Raw genomic sequence first — 18779 nt, forward strand, 5'->3', positions numbered from 1 at the left:
CCTTGACTTTGGTGGTTTATTTCAAAAATACTTTTAATGCAACAAGTTGTAGCTTCATAAACACACCATCCCCACTGTGAAGCATGGTGGTGGTAGCATCATGATATGAAGCATGGTGGCGGCAGCATCATAACATGAAGCACGGTGGCGGCATCATGATGTGAAGCACGGTGGTGGCAGCATCATGATATGAAGCACGGTGGTGGTAGCATCATAACATGAAGCACAGTGGCGGCATCATGATGTGAAGCACGGTGGTGGAAGCTTCATAACATGAAGCATGGTGGCGGCAGCATCATGATGTGAAGCATGGTGGTGGTAGCATCATAACATGAAGCATGGTGGCGGCAGCATCATGATATGAAGCATGGTGGCGGCAGCATCATGATATGAAGCACGGTGGTGGTAGCATCATAACATGAAGCATGGTGGCGGCAGCATCATGATATGAAGCATGGTGGTGGTAGCATCATAACATGAAGCACGGTGGCGGCATCATGATGTGAAGCATGGTGGTGGAAGCATCATGGTGTGAAGCATGGTGGTGTCAGCATCATGGTGTGAAGCATGGTGGTGGCAGCATCATGGTGTGAAGCATGGTGGTGGCAGCATCATGGTGTGAAGCATGGTGGTGGAAGCATCATGGTGTGAAGCATGGTGGTGTCAGCATCATGGTGTGAAGCATGGTGGTGGCAGCATCATGGTGTGAAGCATGGTGGTGGCAGCATCATGACGTGAAGCATGGTGGTGGCAGCATCATGACGTGAAGCACGGTGGTGGCAGCATCATGACGTGAAGCATGGTGGTGGCAGCATCATGACGTGAAGCACGGTGGTGGCAGCATCATGACGTGAAGCACGGTGGTGGCAGCATCATGACGTGAAGCATGGTGGTGGCAACATCATGATGTGAAGCATGGTGGTGGCAACATCATGATGTGAAGCATGGTGGTGGCAGCCAAAAATAACAATGGGCTCATTTTTTCATCTTCGTGATACTGCCACCACCATGCTTCAAACATGATACTGCCACCACCATGCTTCAAACATGATGCTGCCACCACCATGCTTAAAAAGAAATGATACATTTATGAAGGAAAAATATAAATTCCAGGGTTGTAAGTAGACACCGACTGAACCAGTGAAGATGGAAAAACTACATTCGTCAAAATGAAACTAAATATTCATCATAACTTTGGCTTCCCACAATTAAATCAACATTTAAAACGCTTGTAGAAAAAAAAACATTTGATTCGATTGGAAGTAAAATCTGGCATTAGAGAACTTTAACTTTAACTGCTTCATATGAACGTCTGATCGAGGTTTCTGAAGGTTTCTACCTGTGCAGGTAGCTTTTGCATATGGGACCATAACTGTATTCTAGCAGTACTGTTGTGAAAGTTGGACTTTTTCTTCCCCTCTGGCTCTACATTCCATCTCAATGCCTAAACCAAAACATTGCTAAGGTTTTTTGTCTTTTTTGTTTCATTGATTTGTACAACGCTTATACAAAACTAGACACCCCTCTGTGCTATCTGGGGTAAATCTGGCATTAGAATGTGATATTTCGCTCTTTTTTGACTAACTTTGCGTCAGTTTTTGTTCAGAAAAAGTTGGAAAACGTCCATCTGGAGGCTGTGAAAGCTTCTGGATGGAAGTAAAACTGAAATAAAGTTAAATATACTCATTTAAAAGCACAAAAACACTGACCGATTCTTGTCTGTAGGGGTTAGCAGGATGCTGAGTAACTCATAAATTAATTTAAGGTTGCAGGAAACATTAGTTTAAAAGTCCCAGTCTATTTTACGTAAACAAAACTGCTCCTAAACAAGCTGCATTATTCTGAAGACACATGAATATCCTGCCGTCCATCCACAGTTCAGCTCAGAAGTAAAACCAGAGGATCCCCATCATCAGATCCTCCTCGCTACTTCAATCAACAGAGCAGCTCGTTTCCCGCCACATTCATCGTCTTTATTCAGTCCCAAAAGTTAAAATCTTTCCTGGATCACGACCTCCAGAAGGTGGAGCTCAGCTGGCCTTTAGGTGGACTGATCTGTCGGCTCTGGAGGGACGTCTGGAGACAAAAATACACTTTATTTAGACGGAGAAAACAGATTAGCAAACTTTATGAATGCATTTTTACTGCTTTTCTTATGTTTACATCGTTTTATTCACCACTTAGCATTTCTTCTTCTTATCAAGTTGTTTTTAAGCACGTATTTTACCTTTATATTTGTTCTATTTACACGTTTAAGTCCTAAAATCTGAACTAGAAAGTACTTTTATAAATAGTATATTTCATGGTACATATGTAGAATAGTACAGTATTTACATGATGCTGCCTCCACCATGCTTCACATCATGATGCTGCCACCACCATGCTTCACGTCATGATGCTGCCACCTCCATGCTTCACGTCATGATGCTGCCACCACCATGCTTCACATCATGATGCTTCCACCACCATGCTTCACATCATGATGCTGCCTCCACCGTACTTCACACCATGATGCTGCCTCCACCATGCTTCATATCATGATGCTGCCACCACCATGCTTCATATCATGATGCTGCCACCACCATGCTTCACATCATGATGCTGCCTCCACCGTGCTTCACATTATGATGCTGCCACCACCATGCTTCACATCATGATGCTGCCTCCACCGTGCTTCACATCATGATGCTGCCTCCACCGTGCTTCACATTATGATGCTGCCACCACCATGCTTCACATCATGATGCTGCCTCCACCGTGCTTCACATCATGATGCTGCCACCACCATGCTTCATATCATAATGCTGCCACCAACATGCTTCATATCATGATGCTGCCACCACCATGCTTCACATCATGATGCTGCCTCCACCGTGCTTCACATCATGATGCTGCCACCACCATGCTTCACATCATGATGCTGCCTCCACCGTGCTTCAGGCAGAAAAGCCAATAATCTGCTAATAAAAACAGACATTCTGAGCTCAGTTCAGCGCTAACATTCGTACCTCTAGAAACTGCTTGAGTCTGATGACGGAGCCCATCTGTCCACTGCTGGTCACGGCTTCGATTCTGGAGGCAAATGACAAACAGCTGATCGATAAAACAGAATTAAAGTGAAATATTCCACCGACAGAGCAGACGTGTTTTTAAATCTCGTACCTGGGGAAGTATTCGTCTTTCAGCAGCAGGATAAGTTTCCAGAACTGGATCTGATACTGTTTCATCAGAGCGTTTCCACAAACCTGAAGGAGACACAGAAGCTTTTCATTATTCATTTCTTTCTAGAGATGGAGGTGCATAAGATTTTGCAAAAAACTATTTAATCTGGACATTTCATTTGAATTTCAGTGACACGCCATCAGATAAAACTACCTCTACTTTTATTTGTCTATTATTTATTTATAATTTTTAATGCAAATAATGTAAAACTATCCCTGGAAAGTGGTTAAGACCCGAAAATACTAAAAATATATGACTAGATTAACATTATTTATGATATATTCAGAATGGAAAACATTACTTTTATTACAATTGCGCAACTATTAATTGTTTAATATGAATTTTCTGTCCATTTACTAAATTTATATGCGCATCTCCTTCTGTTAAAATGATAGTTTGCACTTATCCATTAATTTTTTCATTGTTAATTAATCTGTCAATTTTTTTTTAGATAAATCGAGTAATTGTTTGGTCTATAAAATGTCAGAAAATGGTTAAAAAAATGTCAGTGCAAAACAAATTTAAAAAATAAAAAAGGAGAAAATCCAAAAAATTTTAAGCAATAAAAGGTAATAGAAATATAGAAAGAATGTGCAATTTTACACAGCGTATTGTGTAAACATCTTAAAATGTGCAGGGAATAACAGTAATCATGTTTAAAAAGCTGTGTTTTGTGCTTTTATTGATATTAAAACACATAAAACACGACAACAAAAGCGAAATCACACAAACTAGCATGTTTCAGACCAGATTTAGGCTCAAACATGTATAAACTTGTGTGAAAAGTTTACATTTTGAGTTCAGAACAAGTGAAAGAAGTGAAATCTGGCTGCTTTTAGAAAAACAATGACCTCTAAATGTGTCTGATTAGATTTTAAAGTGTCTTTACAGGTGCAGGACTCACCTCCAGGAAGTCGAACAGAAGCGTGGCCGTGATGTCGGCCAGCGGCTCCATGTTCAACATCTGAGCCAACCAGCGCCAGCCGTGGTTCAAACCGTGAGGAGCCACCTGGACGCAAACAACAACAGGAGGGAGTTCAAACCAAACGCTCAGAGCCTTCAGGTGGGACAGATGAAGAGGGTCTTACCGCCTGCTTGGATCCGTAGGGCCACCTCAGCTGGATGATGGCGGCGTAGAGTCGGATCATCCCCGACATCCTCTTCAGGAAACTGTCCTGACCTTCCACTCCGGAGTCGTCCACACGGTAACCCAGAATCCTGCAGGATAAAACGCTCGTTATTTAGGGTTTTCTTCTCATCAGCGGAGCTAAAAAGCGGCCCTCACCTCTGGTACTCCTCCACTGGCGTTCCCTCCTTCATCGGGGGGTAATGAGGGACGGCGTACGGACATTTCTTGTGCAGGTGAGCCAGGATCAAATCTCCCACCTGAGGATGGAGCTCCCAGACTCCAGAAGCTACGACAGCGATGGGAAACGCTGCTTCATGGTGGGACGCCACTTCCTCCTCTCCTTGTTTCTACACCATAAAAGACGGAGGGAATTAACAGGAAATAGATCTGAATTCATAAAAAATATAAATAAATCAGTCCCTCCAGGATTTCACAGCGTTTTTCCAGATTGTTTTGTCCTAAAATGCCTGAATTCGCAGCAGCTTTTCTAAAAAAACTGAGATGTAAGTTGCGATGTTTGAAGCTTATTTGTTGCGATGAAATTGCGGGAGACAGTGACAATTGTTAAAAAGTTGCATTTTTTTCAGCTTGTAGAACATATTTCAACATTGTAATTGACAATATTTATTCAGAAATTAACTCTTTCACACTCCAACCCATTTATACAAAATCTGGCACACCATGGTGGGAAATCAGCAGCAGCCAGATACTGGTTTAACATGAAGTGGTTGGTAGATTGAAGGCACTAAATGATCATTTACTATGGAATGAATCACATTCCTTGGTGGAATAATGAATCTAACTTCCCTTCATTCTTTCAGAGCTCCAACAGATCTGGATGCTACAGTTTCCATCACAGTGGTTTATCTGGTCTGTGGTCTGCTAGTTTCAGACGTTCTCCTGATGTGTTTCATGGTAGAAAAGTGTTTATCAATCTTTTTTTTTTTTTGTATTCCACCACAATATTGTACAGGTGTAAAACTGTTTACTTCCACTTTGGTGAAGAACATCAGGGAATTAATTGTTTTTCATGGTCTTCAGCAGTAGGTTTTGTTGGTAAATGAGAGACATTAGAATGGGACGTGTCTGCATCTTCAAACCATAAACAGGAAGTGAATTCGGTGAGGTACGTGCGTTACGTTTGCTATGATTGGTGGAACTCATGGGAGGCGGGACAAAACTGCAGAAAGGTTGCGGTGATTGGACAAAATTGCAAGGTCTTGCAGAATTCGCAGAGATTGGTTGAATTCGTGTGAATTCACGTGATCGCAACATCGCAAATTCCTGAAGGACTGAAAAATGAATAAACTGAACATTTCAGCTCACTCACCACAAACTTCTCGGCCAGTTTGTAGCCGACGAAGTCCAGCCCCTGAGGATGCATCGAGGTCGACACCGACTTCCCTCCAGAAACCACCGGACGTCCTGACAGCAGCTTGTCGATCTTGTCGAAGATTTCTCGGAGCTGCGATCCGGAGTTGCTGGCGATCTGGCTGACGGGGATGGTGGCGGCTTTCTGGAGCTCCAGCTTCAATTTCTTCGTCTGCGTGCAAAGAAAAAAAAAAAGAAGAAAACGGTGTGAATAAAGTCTGATGAGAGTCGATATTTTAACCGTCCAGTTTCTTTATTAGCACTTTGAACTCCAGGTAGGTTCTGTTTTTCTGGCTTTCTGTATTGCTCACTGTGCCTCATTTTTCACTGCAATATTTATTATATTTTATTAGATTTATTTTATTTGTGTGTTTCTACCTCCTTTGTTAAGCGTCTCTGAGTATCTTGAAAAGCGCTATATAAGTATGATGTAATATTATTATTATTATTATTATTATTATTATTATTATTATTATTATTATTATTATTATTATTATTATTATTAATAAAAGAAAAAAATCTGTGAAATTTTAATTTGATGATGTATTTTACAAAATAAGTTTTTAAAAAAAGTCTGACTATTGTTTCTGTTTTCTTTGGCTTTTTTGCTCACTGTGCCTCATTTTTCACTGCAAGATTTATTACATTTTATTTTAAATAATTTATTTTATTTTAATTAATTATTTTTAAAATCTTGTGTGTTCCTACCTCCTTTGTTAAGCATCTCTGAGTATCTTAAAAGGCGCTATAGAATTATTAGGCAATATTATTATTGTTATTATTATTAAAAGAAAAAATTAAGTGAAATTGCTGATTTATTTTTTTAAAAAAAGTTAAAAAGTCTGAGGAGTGTCATTATTTTAAATGTCCTGCAATATTTATTTATTTATTTGTGTTTATTTTATTTTATTTTATTTATTTATATATTTTATTTTGTATGTCTGTGTTCCTACCTCTTTGGTTAAGCATCTTGAAAAGTGCTATATAAGTATTATGTATTATTATTATTATTATTATTATTATAATTAAAGAAAAAAATTAAGTTAAATTAATTTGATGATTTATTTTTACAAAAAAGTAAAAAAGTCTGAGGAGTGTTGTTTCTATTTTGTTAGTCTTTTTATGCTCACTGTGCCTCATTTTTTACTGCAAGACTTATTAGATTTTATTTTTTAAAATTAATTTATTCATTTTCTTTTCTTTGTGTGTTTCTACCTCCTTTGTTAAGCATCTCTGAGTATCTTGAAAAGTGCTATATAAGTATTATGTAATATTATTTAAGAAAGAAAAAATTCAGTTGAATTACTTAGGTTTTTTATTTTACAAAAATTCAACAAGTACAACAACTTTTACAAAAGCTCTCATGTATTATTGTAATATTGGAAACGTGGTGATTCTACATAAAAGAGACATTTAACTGCTTGTTTCATCTTTGTTCTTGGCGAACACTGCCTGTAGTTCAACCGAAAAAATCGTAGAATTTTTACCAAACGACTGTTGGTTGCAACCGAGTCACTCGTCTCTTTTCAGTTACGTACAGGATTGTAGAATTTTTAGTTTTGTTTTACAGAATCTTGTTACTGGAAATGGTTTATTTTTGGCAAATTCTTTTAAACGACACAAATAGAAAAAGGTGATTTTACACTTTGATTTGGTTGTTCTTCCTGACAGAACCACAGCTGACCCATAAATGGTGTTTTGTTGGTGATTTTTATTCATTTTCTAAGTTTTTTTTAAAAGTTTTTTTTAACATTTTAAACCTTAGGGTTCAGAGATTTAATGCTGAAGTTTGTTGATAAAACACGTTTGTGCAAATTTTTACCTGAGGCTAGTAGACTAATAAGGGGATTTTGATTAAATATTCTCATTCTAAGCTTGGATTTGGCTGATTTTCTTCGCAAAATTTTTATTCATAGTATATTTTACACTTTATTGTGCATTTTCTATATATTTTTCTATTGTAGTGGTCACTTCACTTTTTCTGCTTGCTACTGGAAAAATGAAGTATTTAATTTATATACTAAGCTATGCTATTCTGAAAATCCAATGACTGTTCCTGTTTTTAGTTTCTAAACGTGACGAATGGTGTAATTTTGTTGATTTTTCAAATGTAACATTCTTTTTAAACCCGTTCCTGGGTTTTAGGGGTCAAAAGTTTACTTTCTAAGCTGTATTTTATGTATAAAAGGCACCATATAAATAAATCTAACTGTCAGAAACCCACCTGGGCGTCTTTCGGGGAGTTTAGTTGTTCGAAGGACTGAGTGCAGCGAGCGGCTGAGTCCTGAAGCTCCTTGAACCATTTCAGCGTCGCATCTTCAGCGCTGTTCTGCAGCCCTGAAAGAGGAAATAAGTTACACAATAATACAAGATAAGGTTTCAAACATTCTCTTGTGAGGCCAGTTTTTCTATCCTGAATGTTTTTCTTTCAATAATCTTCCAGTTCAACTCTGTCAAAGCATTTGTTTGTCTCAGGATTAAATCAGTTATTTCACTGCATTTTCAGTTTTTATAATTAAACACCAAACTTTAATAATATTTTATCTTCACTATCATTGATTTAGTAACTAAATTTTACTCTGGGCGTCTCTGTGTTGCCTTGAAGTTTCTCAAAAAAATTTAATACAACTTAAAAGATGTAAAGTATTTATTATTATTAACGATTATTATTAACTATTTAATATAAAATCTCAGTTAATAGTGAAAAATACATTTTTTTTTGTCCAAAAACAGCCAGAAATTCTTGAATATTGCATTTACAGCTATAAAAACATAAAAAAGAGCAGATTAGAGAGGATAAAACACTTAATATTTTTTTTAATTTCAATGTATTTTTGTCTATTTCTAATGCAAACTTATATGTCACATCAAGTAAATTTTTCATTTTAGATGAATTTGAAAGAGGTCAAATGTACAAATTACCAGAAAATAGCAAAAAAATGGATTTTTACTCCCTGTATTCCGACTGTATTTGGCATCTTCTCAATTCTATCCAGTTTTATTTTATCCATTTTGTTGTTAAATGCATTATTATTTACGTATTTATTCACTTTCTAACATTTTTATGTCCCATGAGCTCTGGTCAGGATTTTATATTTTGATCAATTATCAATTAAAACTTAAATAAGCTCTAACTTGTACAAAAGTTGCTGTATAAATAAAGCTTGACTTCATTTTGACACTGCAAATGTGGATTTAAAAATCCAAGAGCAAAACTAAAATAAATTTAAATGTATTTTGAAGATTTTGCTCAGTTTGTGTTGCTTTAAATGAATTTATTTGAGTGTTTTCTCTTCATATAAACAAGATAATTTGAATTTTCCACTGCAGACGTCCTCCTGAAAACGCTTCTGCAGCTTTAATTTGAATGTTGAAGTTTATAATCCGTGTTTTTCACCTTTCCTCTGAGCCTTCTCTTTGGCCGCCTGCGTCGCCTTCTTCTGCGCCTCCTGTTGCGCCTGAAGCTCCGCCTGCTTCCTGCGCTCCTCCTCCTGCTCCTCCTCCTTCTTCTTCTTCTCCTGAGCCTTCGCCGCCTCCTCCTGCATCAGCCGGATCAGCGCCCTCATCTCGTGGAGGGCTCGCTCGGCCGCCATCATGTCCTCCACGCTGGGAAACTCACCCTGAAGACAACAGAGATCATCGTAAAACAGAAACGAACCAGGAGAAAGTCTGTCTACGGTTTAAACTGAGGTTTGTTTCCAGCCTGTTTGTGACTCTTTACTTGGGTTTCTTTTATGTTGTGACTGCATTGTTTTAATACAAGCAGAAAGTAACTACGAACCCGGTTATCCTTTAAAAGTCACATTTTGTGCCACTTTCCAGCAAATTAACAGAAGTCTCACGTGTTCCCAGAATGTGTCTTTACATTTAAAGTGGTGCAAAGATGGATTATTTAACCATAACTGTATAAAACCTAGTTGTATTCCTCTTTTAAATGTACAGTTTTGCTCTAAAAACCAATAAGCTGCTGTCGTCCCTGCCCCATTCAGGAAGGAAACTCTCTCCGTCTATAATTGACAATATAGAGGAAATCAACTGATACTAAAATAGCGAGTGAGATGGAGACTTTCATTCGCTTTTAACATCATTTTACATGGAAATATCTCTGAATTATCAGCATAAATGTCATTTTTAAAGGTCACATATTGTGCCTATTTATTATCAAATTAACAAAAGTCTCACATGTTCCCAGAATGTGTCTTTACACACTTAAAATACTCCGAAGATGGTTAATTTCTGACGATATGATGCCTGGTTTTAATCAAGTTTTAAACGGCCTGTTTTGGTCTAGAAACCACTGAGCTACTGCTGTCCTGGCCCCCTTCAGGAAGGAAACTCTCTCTGTCTACAATTGACAACATAGAGGAACTCAACTGACACGAAACTAGTGTGTGAAACCGGAACTTTCTATCTCTTTTAACACCATTTTACATGAAAATACAAAAACACAATAAAAGATGATTTTCACCATATGGGACCTTTAACACGACCACAGGTTTTTCTGTCTTTCCAGATTTGTGGTCAGAATCAGAATTAGGAAGGTTTTACCGTCTGGTAGGTTTTCACATACAAAGAATCTGACTTGGTGCTTCAGTGGATGACAGTAACCAGTAGCCCAGATGTAATGAAGTGTTTAATAAGCTGACCTCTGCCGTCTTGCGGACCACCTCGGACACCTGCGAGCACAGCTGGTTTCCTCTGGTGCTGTAGGAGCTGATGCTGGCGGCCGGCAGCTCCGTCCTGGTCCTGGAGGACGGTTCCAGGAGCTGGTTGAGCTGCAGGATCTCCTCCTGGATGGTGTTGAGGGTCCGGAGCCTCTCCCTGCCCTCCGTCTGACGCTGCTTCTCCAGCTCGGCTTCCCGGAGACGCTGCTGCTCCGCCTCCCTCAGCCGGAGGTTCAGGATCTGATCAACAATCAGGTTCATTCATTTACACAACTGTCTGCTCATGTGTCTCCGATTTGCATGAAATTTTCATAGAATAAAATACAGATATTTATGAAGACATCTGTGAAAGTTTAGATTCATAGATCAAATACTTTTAGAGATTAAAAAAATAAATACACTGCCTGTCAACTTAATTTCAGCAAGTTGGACAAGGCTTCAACTTCTCCTTTTAAGAAAATCTTTTTTAGTGCAATAACAAAGAGACAAAATAAAAAGACCAAAGCTTCATTTCCTCGTGTCGTCTGATCATCAAACCTTCATTCTGTGTCGCTGCTCCTCCTTCAGCTTCTCCTGGCGGCCCATACTCTCCTTAGTCCTGCAGAAGATGCAGCGTTTTAATCACACAACAACCAGAGATGTTAAATACAACAACGATATTTGTTTTCTTGTTGTAAAATTTAAAAGAAAAAACTCACGAATTTACAGGAAAATAACAAAATTATTCTCTGTGATAAAAGTCTGAAATTTCGAAGAAAAAAAACTTTAAATATTTTACAATGTACAGGGAAAACAGACAACAAATAGTAATATTCTTATTCTTATTAAATGTTCTCTGAAATTCTAAATTTGTAAATTTACTATATAAACCTCAAAAAATTCTGACATAAACGTCCCAAATTTATTTATTATTGTGGTAAATTTAGAAGAAAAAATAAACAAACTTGCCAGAAAAAAATACATAAATTTACAAGAAAAAAAAACAAATATTCTGAGATTATAAAGTCACAAATTTACAGGGAAAAAAAATCCCCAAAAAAACTCTGATATGATTGAAATATTTATATTTTCTGAGATTATAAATTTATAAATTTGCAAGAATAACCTCAAAAACTTTTGGCACAAATGTCCCACATTTATTTATTATTGTGACTATTTACAGGAAAAAAATATATAATTTTTTTGCCAAAAAAATACATAAATTTACAAGAAAAATATTAAAAATGTACCAGAAGAAAATTACATATTCTGACATTATAAATTACAAATTTACAGGAAGAAACTCCTAAAAAATACTCAGATATGAATTAAATGTTATATATTTTCTGATATAAAATATTGTAAATTTTCTAGATAAACCTCAAAAAATTCTGACATAAACGTCCCAAATGTATTTATTATTGTGGTAAATTTACAAGAAAAAAATACATAAATTATTTTCATTTTTATATTTATTTATTCTAAATATTCTGAGATTATGAAGTTGTAAATTTGAGAAGAAATTAAAGTATTTAATTTACTAAAAAAGCCTATATTTGGGAGAGTAAAAGTGATAAATTCTGGTGTATTTCTCCTCTAATACTGAAAGTCTCTTACTCTCGGTCCATCATGTCCTTCATGCTCTGCAGCTCCTGTCTCTGTTTCAGCTCCATCAGCTCCTCGAATCGTTTCAGCTGCTCCGACTCGGCGTTCGCCACCGAAACCACCAGCTTCTCCTGGGCCTCCTGCCGAAGCCTGAGGGCCAGCTGAGGCACAGATGAAAAATAAAAGAGTCAGAAAGAGCTTCAAATTCTCAGAAAAACGCAGCACAAGTAAGTTTAAACTCTTCCAACATCAGATCAAGAAACATTTAGAACATAATCCTCCAACAGGTAGTCTGACTTTTAGATAATAAAAAAGAAAACAAACTTAAAAGTAAACAAGCAACCAGAAAATGCAAAAACTAAGCTTCCATTTGAATTAATTTAAAAAGTATAAAACGTTTATGTTCTCCTAAGTGTCTGGTTTACAAAATTAAACATGTCGAGGAGCAACAGATCAGATTGATTATCTTTATTATTGATCAGATTGTCGATTAATTATCTTTTCAGGACGTTCGAAACTCGAAAATAAACCAGAAAAAAGCAGCTGGAATCTGATTTTTTAAAAACATTTCTGCTTTAAACAAACAATTTGTCATCAAACAGTTTTCTATTGATTGATTATTTTAGCAATGCTCTAAATTACTAATTTCTTACATTTTTTCTACGATTAAGTTATATTCCAAAATTTTTATCACAGAGTATAATTAATTTTTTTCCTGTTTTTTTTTCTTTTTTCATGTAAATTTGACTCTTACCTGAGTGCGATTTTCTGAATTTTCCTGAATATTTCTGTGAATATTTACATTTTTTTTACAGCAAATTTGTGGGGGTTTTTCTTCCAAATTTATCACTTATAATATTAAAAATTTTTTCTTGTACATGTAAGTTTCTTCACGCAAATTTGAGACCTTTTAATTTCTGAGAGTATTTGTGCTTTATTCTACCACAGCACCGTCTTCTTTTCTCTCTTCTGACATTACAATTTGGTACATTTGCAAAATAAACCTTAAAATGTTTTTTTAATTTAAAAAAATGTATTTTCCAGAAGAAATGTATATATTTACCAAAAGAAAATTAAATACTCTGAGATTATAAAGTCACAAATTTCTGTGAATGTTCTTAAAGAAAATATTAGAAGTTTTACTGATATATATGTAATCACTTTAGATATTTTTAGAATTTTTTGGAAGATTTTTACAAATTTTTTGAAAATATTTACAAGAATTTTCTTGCCAAATTTTTATTATTATTATTTTTATTTATTTTTTATTTTTTTTTTTTTTTTAAATAAAACTTTTAAGGGAAACTTTTAGGGAATTATTGGAATTTTTTTCTTGAAGGTTTTGCAAATTTTCAGAAATTTGGGGAATTTTTTTCTGAATTTTGGGATTTTTTTCAGACAAGGAAACAATATTTTTTGGTGCCCGTAAATGAGGACAACAGGACGGCTAAATCATTTCACTAATTTTTCTGAATATTGAGCCATTCACAGCGCCGTCATCTTCTTCTTCTCGTCTTATTTTCTACAGTTAAAATGCTTTATTTTATATATTTTACTTATTTTTGGCTTTAAAAATGCACAAGGTTCTCCCATTTTTCTTTTTACCTTTCTACTTTACTGCCTTATGGACTTAATAACCGTCAACACAGGGGTAATGGGGCTTAAAATACTCTGAAATATATTAATTTCTGCCTGGAAAAGCTAAGATTACAATGTTTTGTTTTGTTTTTCTTGCCCTTTATTGCTTTAATGTATGACAGACCTGGGCATCCTACGGCCCGCGGGCCACATCCGGCCCGCCGGACGACCCTGACTGGCCCGTATGAGGTCATTGGAAAATATTAAAAGTCAATGCAAATATATATCATCACAATACATGCAAACAATACGCCTGCACTGCTTTTATTTTGAAAGATCTGCTAAGTTAACGTTTTTTCGCGCGTGCTTTCCGTACTTAGCATAAGGTTTATACACTGATTGGTTTGTTGGTCAGCTTCACCCCGGGAAGATGTCAGCTAACGGCAAAGAAAGAAAGATTGATTCCGAATGCAGAGTTTTTAACAAGGCATGGACTTCCAAGTATTTCTTCACTGCAGTCAGAGGTAAAGCTGTGTGTCTAGTTTGTGGTGAACAGATCGCGGTGCTCAAGGATTATAATCTGAATCGACATTACGAGACCAAACATGGCGGAGAAGTACAAACATTTGACTGATGCAGAGCGGGGAGGATGTCTGAAGGTTTGCTGCTAAACTGCTAAAGCAGCAATGACTTTGTTTTACCAAAGCTCACATCAAGGGATGGAGCAGTCAAGACGAGTTTTCTAATATCCTACAAAATCGCCAAAAACAGTAAACCATTCTCTGATGGAGAGTTTATAAAAGAATGTCTGGTGGACTCTGCAGCGTTTATATGCCCGGAGAAGAAAGGAGCGTTCGTTAATGTGCCCCTTTGGAGGCGAACCGTAACGAGGCGGGCGGAGAGCATCGCCGAAAATCTGGAGCTTCAGCTGCACAACAAAGTGGACGATTTTGACGTTTTCTCCTTGGCTCTGGACGAGAGCTGTGATGTCCGTGACACAGCCCAGTTACTCATCTTTGTACGTGGACTAACAAAAACCTTTCAGATGACGGAGGAGCTGGCAGCTGTGCAGCCAATGAAGGGACCACGACGGTGAGTGATTTGTTCACTGAGGTAAATACATGCATGAACAAGCTGGGACTAAAATGGGAGAATTTGGTTGGTGTTACAACTGATGGCTGTCCAAATTTGACAGGGGAAAATGTTGGACTTTTGAAACGGATGCAAGATAAAGTGACTAACCCCTGGTGATACTCAAGTTTACCGTCTCCATCGGAGGCATTCTACTGCATCAGAAAACTCGTATTTTAACACAGAACTTCCTGCCTCTATCAGCTTCTCGTCCCACCTTGGCCTTTTCTCGATGTTCCTCCTCGAACCTGATGATCCGTCCGGCCGTTTCCATGGCTTTGGGCGACAGCAGGGAGATGGAGGGAAGCAACGCCGGACTGGAAACCTCGCTGACATCCTCCTCTGGATTTTCATCCTTCACCTCGTCATTGGAAGTCTGAAGCAAATCAACACGAGGAGACATTCAGGACTCAAAAACAGATCAAACAGAGTCACAGAGAGCAAAGAAAGCTAAACAAAGAAGTTAAATATCACCCTATAAGACAAACAATCTGCAGGTTCTGATGCCACAAGTTTAAATAACTTAAATCAAAAGAAATCAAATTATCCTAAATAAAAAGGACAAGTCTGGCTGCTTTAGACTCACTTTTTGACACAATTCTACACTATTTCTACTATTTCTTTATGAGAAAAAAACTAATATTCTCTGATATTAAAAGGTAAAAATAAAAAATATATAAAATACAAAAAATGTAATATTAAAGGTGGGAAATTTTGAAGAAAAAACCCACAAACTTATTATAAAAAATGTAAATATTCTAGGAAATTTTCAGGAAAATTCTCAAAAATGCAGTCAGATAAAAGAAGAAATTTACAAGAAAAAAATTATACAAAATTTAAAATAAAAATTCAAAATTTTAACTGGTTTTAGACACAATTCTACACCAAAAGCCTTTATTTGAACAATTTTTTCATGAGAAAAATAAAAAACAAATATTCCATGACATTAAGTGGGAAATTTGAAAGAAAAAAAGGCACAAATCTACCAGAAAAAAATGTAAATATTCCTAAACTTATTCAGGAAATTTCCCAAAATTGCACTCTGATAAAAGTGGTAAATTTACAAGAAAAAACTCAGGAACTTATCGGAGAAAAAATAAATTACTCTCTGTGACAAAAGTTATCCACATGAAAATATACCAGTGACAAAATTATAAAAACAATTCAAAACAAAAATTCCAAATTTTAACCTGTTTTCAACTCACAATTCGATACAATTCTATACCAAAATCTTTATTTTAACTTTTTCTTGACGAGAAAATATAAAAATATTATTATACTATTAAAAGTGGTAAATTTGGAAGAAGAAAAAAAAACACAAATTTACCATAAAAAAAATTTAAATATTGTCAAAAAATATCAGGAAAATTCTCAAAAACGCACTCAGATAAAAGAGGTAAATTTATAAGAAAAAACACAAATTTACGAGAAAAATAAAAGAAATAAATTAAATATTTTCCTAGATAAAAAATTGGTAAATATGCCAGATAAACCTACAAAGTTCTGACACTAATGTCCCAAATGTATTTATTATTGCGGAAAATTTATCAAAAAAAACAAAACAAAACACAAATTTAACAGAAAAAAATGAAATATTAAATATTCTGGGATTAAAAATGTGTAAATTTGAAAGATAAACCTTAAAAATTCTGACATAAATTTCCCAAATTTATCTGTAATTGTGGCAAATTTACAATAAAAAATAAATATCCTGACATTATAAAGTCGCAAATTTATAGGAAGAAACACAAAGAAATACTCAGTTATCTCTGAAATGAAATTGGTAAATCTACCAAAAAAAATGCTCCATTTGGGAGCGCAAAACTCATAAACTCTATAATTTCTTGTCCTTTAATACTAAATAACTAAATAAAAACTGAAATAGAAATAAACTACATTTTGATGTAGATATTTTTCATCAAGCTGCCGTCTCTAAGATCCAGATTAAATCTCATTTAAAGTTCTCTGACAAACTTCCATCAGTGTTCAGGTTGAGAAACTCGCCTGTTCCCGTTCGTTCTTTAGAGACGGAGCTGCAGAAAGCAAGACGTTCCTGGTGTTGATGTCGGAGACGGATCCTGTGGAGGAAACGGAGGCTGGGATCTCCTCCGAAGGACCGGGACTCGAGTCTCTGGAGCTGGAGCTCAAAAAAGAGGATTTCTGGAGAGGCAGCGAACCGAGACGCTCCAATATGACGGCCGAGTGAGGAGACAAGCTGAGGACGTCTTTACATCCAGCCAGGATGTGCTGCAAAAACACAGGAGGATGTTAGTCAAAGAGCGTTTAAACACAGAAACTCTATCTGCTGACTGACTTCATAAAACAGGGAGGGAAACAAATCCAGTCTAGACGTATAATAGATACAGGACACCACAGAAAATCTGAAAAGTTTGACCTGCTATTTTCTTTTAACCCTGTAAGACCCAAATACAGAAAAAAAATTAGCAAACAAACAAAAAAAAACCCGAAATAAATAAAACTAAAAAAAAAAAAATAATAATTATACATACACTACCAGTCAAAATTTTGGTTTATGTATAGACATATGTATGTATGTATGTATGTATGTATATGTGTATATCTATATCTATATATAGATAGAGAGAGAGAAAATAGAAAAAAATGAGCAAAAAATATGTAATAAAACTGTGTGTATGTATGATTTTCTTAAATTTTATTTTTATATATTTTTCATATATATTTTGTCATTATACAAACTGGTTAGGAGGAAGCCTGGAGAAGCTACAAACCAGACTGTCTGCCCCTACAGTAAAACATGGGGGTGGATCAGTGACCATCTGGGGTAGTTTCAGTCTGGGTGGAACAGGGCAAATCCAATTGTGTGAAACGACAAAAACGAGACACAAAATGGCAAAAATGGGACACAAAATGACAAAAATCAGACAGAAAACGACAAATATGAGACACAAAATGATAAAAAGGAGACAAAATGACAAAAACGAGACACAAAAAGGAGACAAAATGACAAAAACGAAACACAAAAACAAGACAGAAAATGACAAAAACAAGACAGAAAATGACAAAAACGAGACCAAAGCAACAAAAGGGCAAATGAACCAGGTCATGTTTGGGGCTACTCTTGAAAGTCTTGTCTTCTTCCATCAGCTGGAAAACTCTTTCCTGCCTCCAATGACTGGATTTTCCAACAAGACAAGGTCAGTTAAAGCCTGGATGGAGAACCAGAACATTGGAACCATGCCTTGGCTGCTCAATCACCACATCTAAATCCAACTGAAAACCTGTGGAAAACCATTAAATGCAAACTGGAGAACCACAAGCCCAAAAACAAAGCAGATTAGTTAGACTTTGTGCAACAGGAATGGGCTGCTGTTAGAAGCTGGTGGAGAGCAGCCAAGACGCATGGCTGCAGTCATCAAAAATAATCAAGTACTAACTCCTGTGTGGATCATGGGACTAAAACAGACAGAAAAGAAAACATGGAATCCTAAAAGCTGTTTTGGCAGAACAATGCCATCGATATTGATGGAAGAACTGAAGTGATTTTGGTTATTATCAAGAAAACCATGAAAATGTCTGATATCAGCTCTGAAATTAAACTCTTTTTGTTGTGATCATTATATTTGTCCAAACAAATGTACCTTTAGTTGTACCAGGCATTAAAATGAACAATAAACAGAAGAAAACAAAGGTGACAGTTTTTTTCCCACAGTTGTTTAGTCTATTAAATGAAACTAGCAGCTTCGCTAACTAGCCGCCGGGTAGCTAACCAGCTAGCACCGGCGCTAACTCACCTCTCCTCGTTCCGACCAGTATGGGTCGAAACTTATTTTGCCCTTCGGTGAATTTTTTAAGGCCTGTAAAGTTTCCCATCGTAGGTTTTCTGACGGCATCACGACAAAAACAAACACTACTAGCCGATGCTAATGATGGGCTAACTTTGAACCCGCCACACGGGGTTACATCGATTACAATCCGACGAGACACCGCCCGTCTCCTGCGTCTCATTATAGTTCCGGCTGTGCTATTCCCGTGATATTTTCGCTAATTCTAATCACAGTTTGGCGAATTAATCTAATAATAAACTTAAAATATGTTTCAATAACATTTATTTTGCTATT

General features: G+C 36.3%; 1 protein-coding gene across 1 annotated transcript; it reads right to left on the reverse strand.

The window, feature by feature from the left end:
- Positions 1-2: 2 nt before the first annotated feature.
- gle1 (GLE1 RNA export mediator) lies at positions 3-18629 on the reverse strand. The gene is made up of 15 exons (XM_023295112.3): positions 18453-18629; positions 16684-16926; positions 14897-15055; positions 11983-12131; positions 10924-10984; positions 10369-10626; positions 9120-9342; positions 7947-8059; positions 5682-5894; positions 4508-4698; positions 4311-4440; positions 4127-4231; positions 3163-3245; positions 3009-3072; positions 3-2076 (listed from the first exon to the last, which is right to left on the reverse strand). The coding sequence occupies exons 1-15, from the start codon at positions 18549-18551 to the stop codon at positions 2008-2010; spliced, it is 2160 nt and encodes a 719-aa protein (XP_023150880.2). The 5' UTR covers positions 18552-18629; the 3' UTR covers positions 3-2007.
- Positions 18630-18779: the final 150 nt, after the last annotated feature.

Source organism: Amphiprion ocellaris, chromosome 6, assembly GCF_022539595.1.
Source record: "Amphiprion ocellaris isolate individual 3 ecotype Okinawa chromosome 6, ASM2253959v1, whole genome shotgun sequence".
NCBI classification, from domain to species: domain Eukaryota; kingdom Metazoa; phylum Chordata; class Actinopteri; family Pomacentridae; genus Amphiprion; species Amphiprion ocellaris.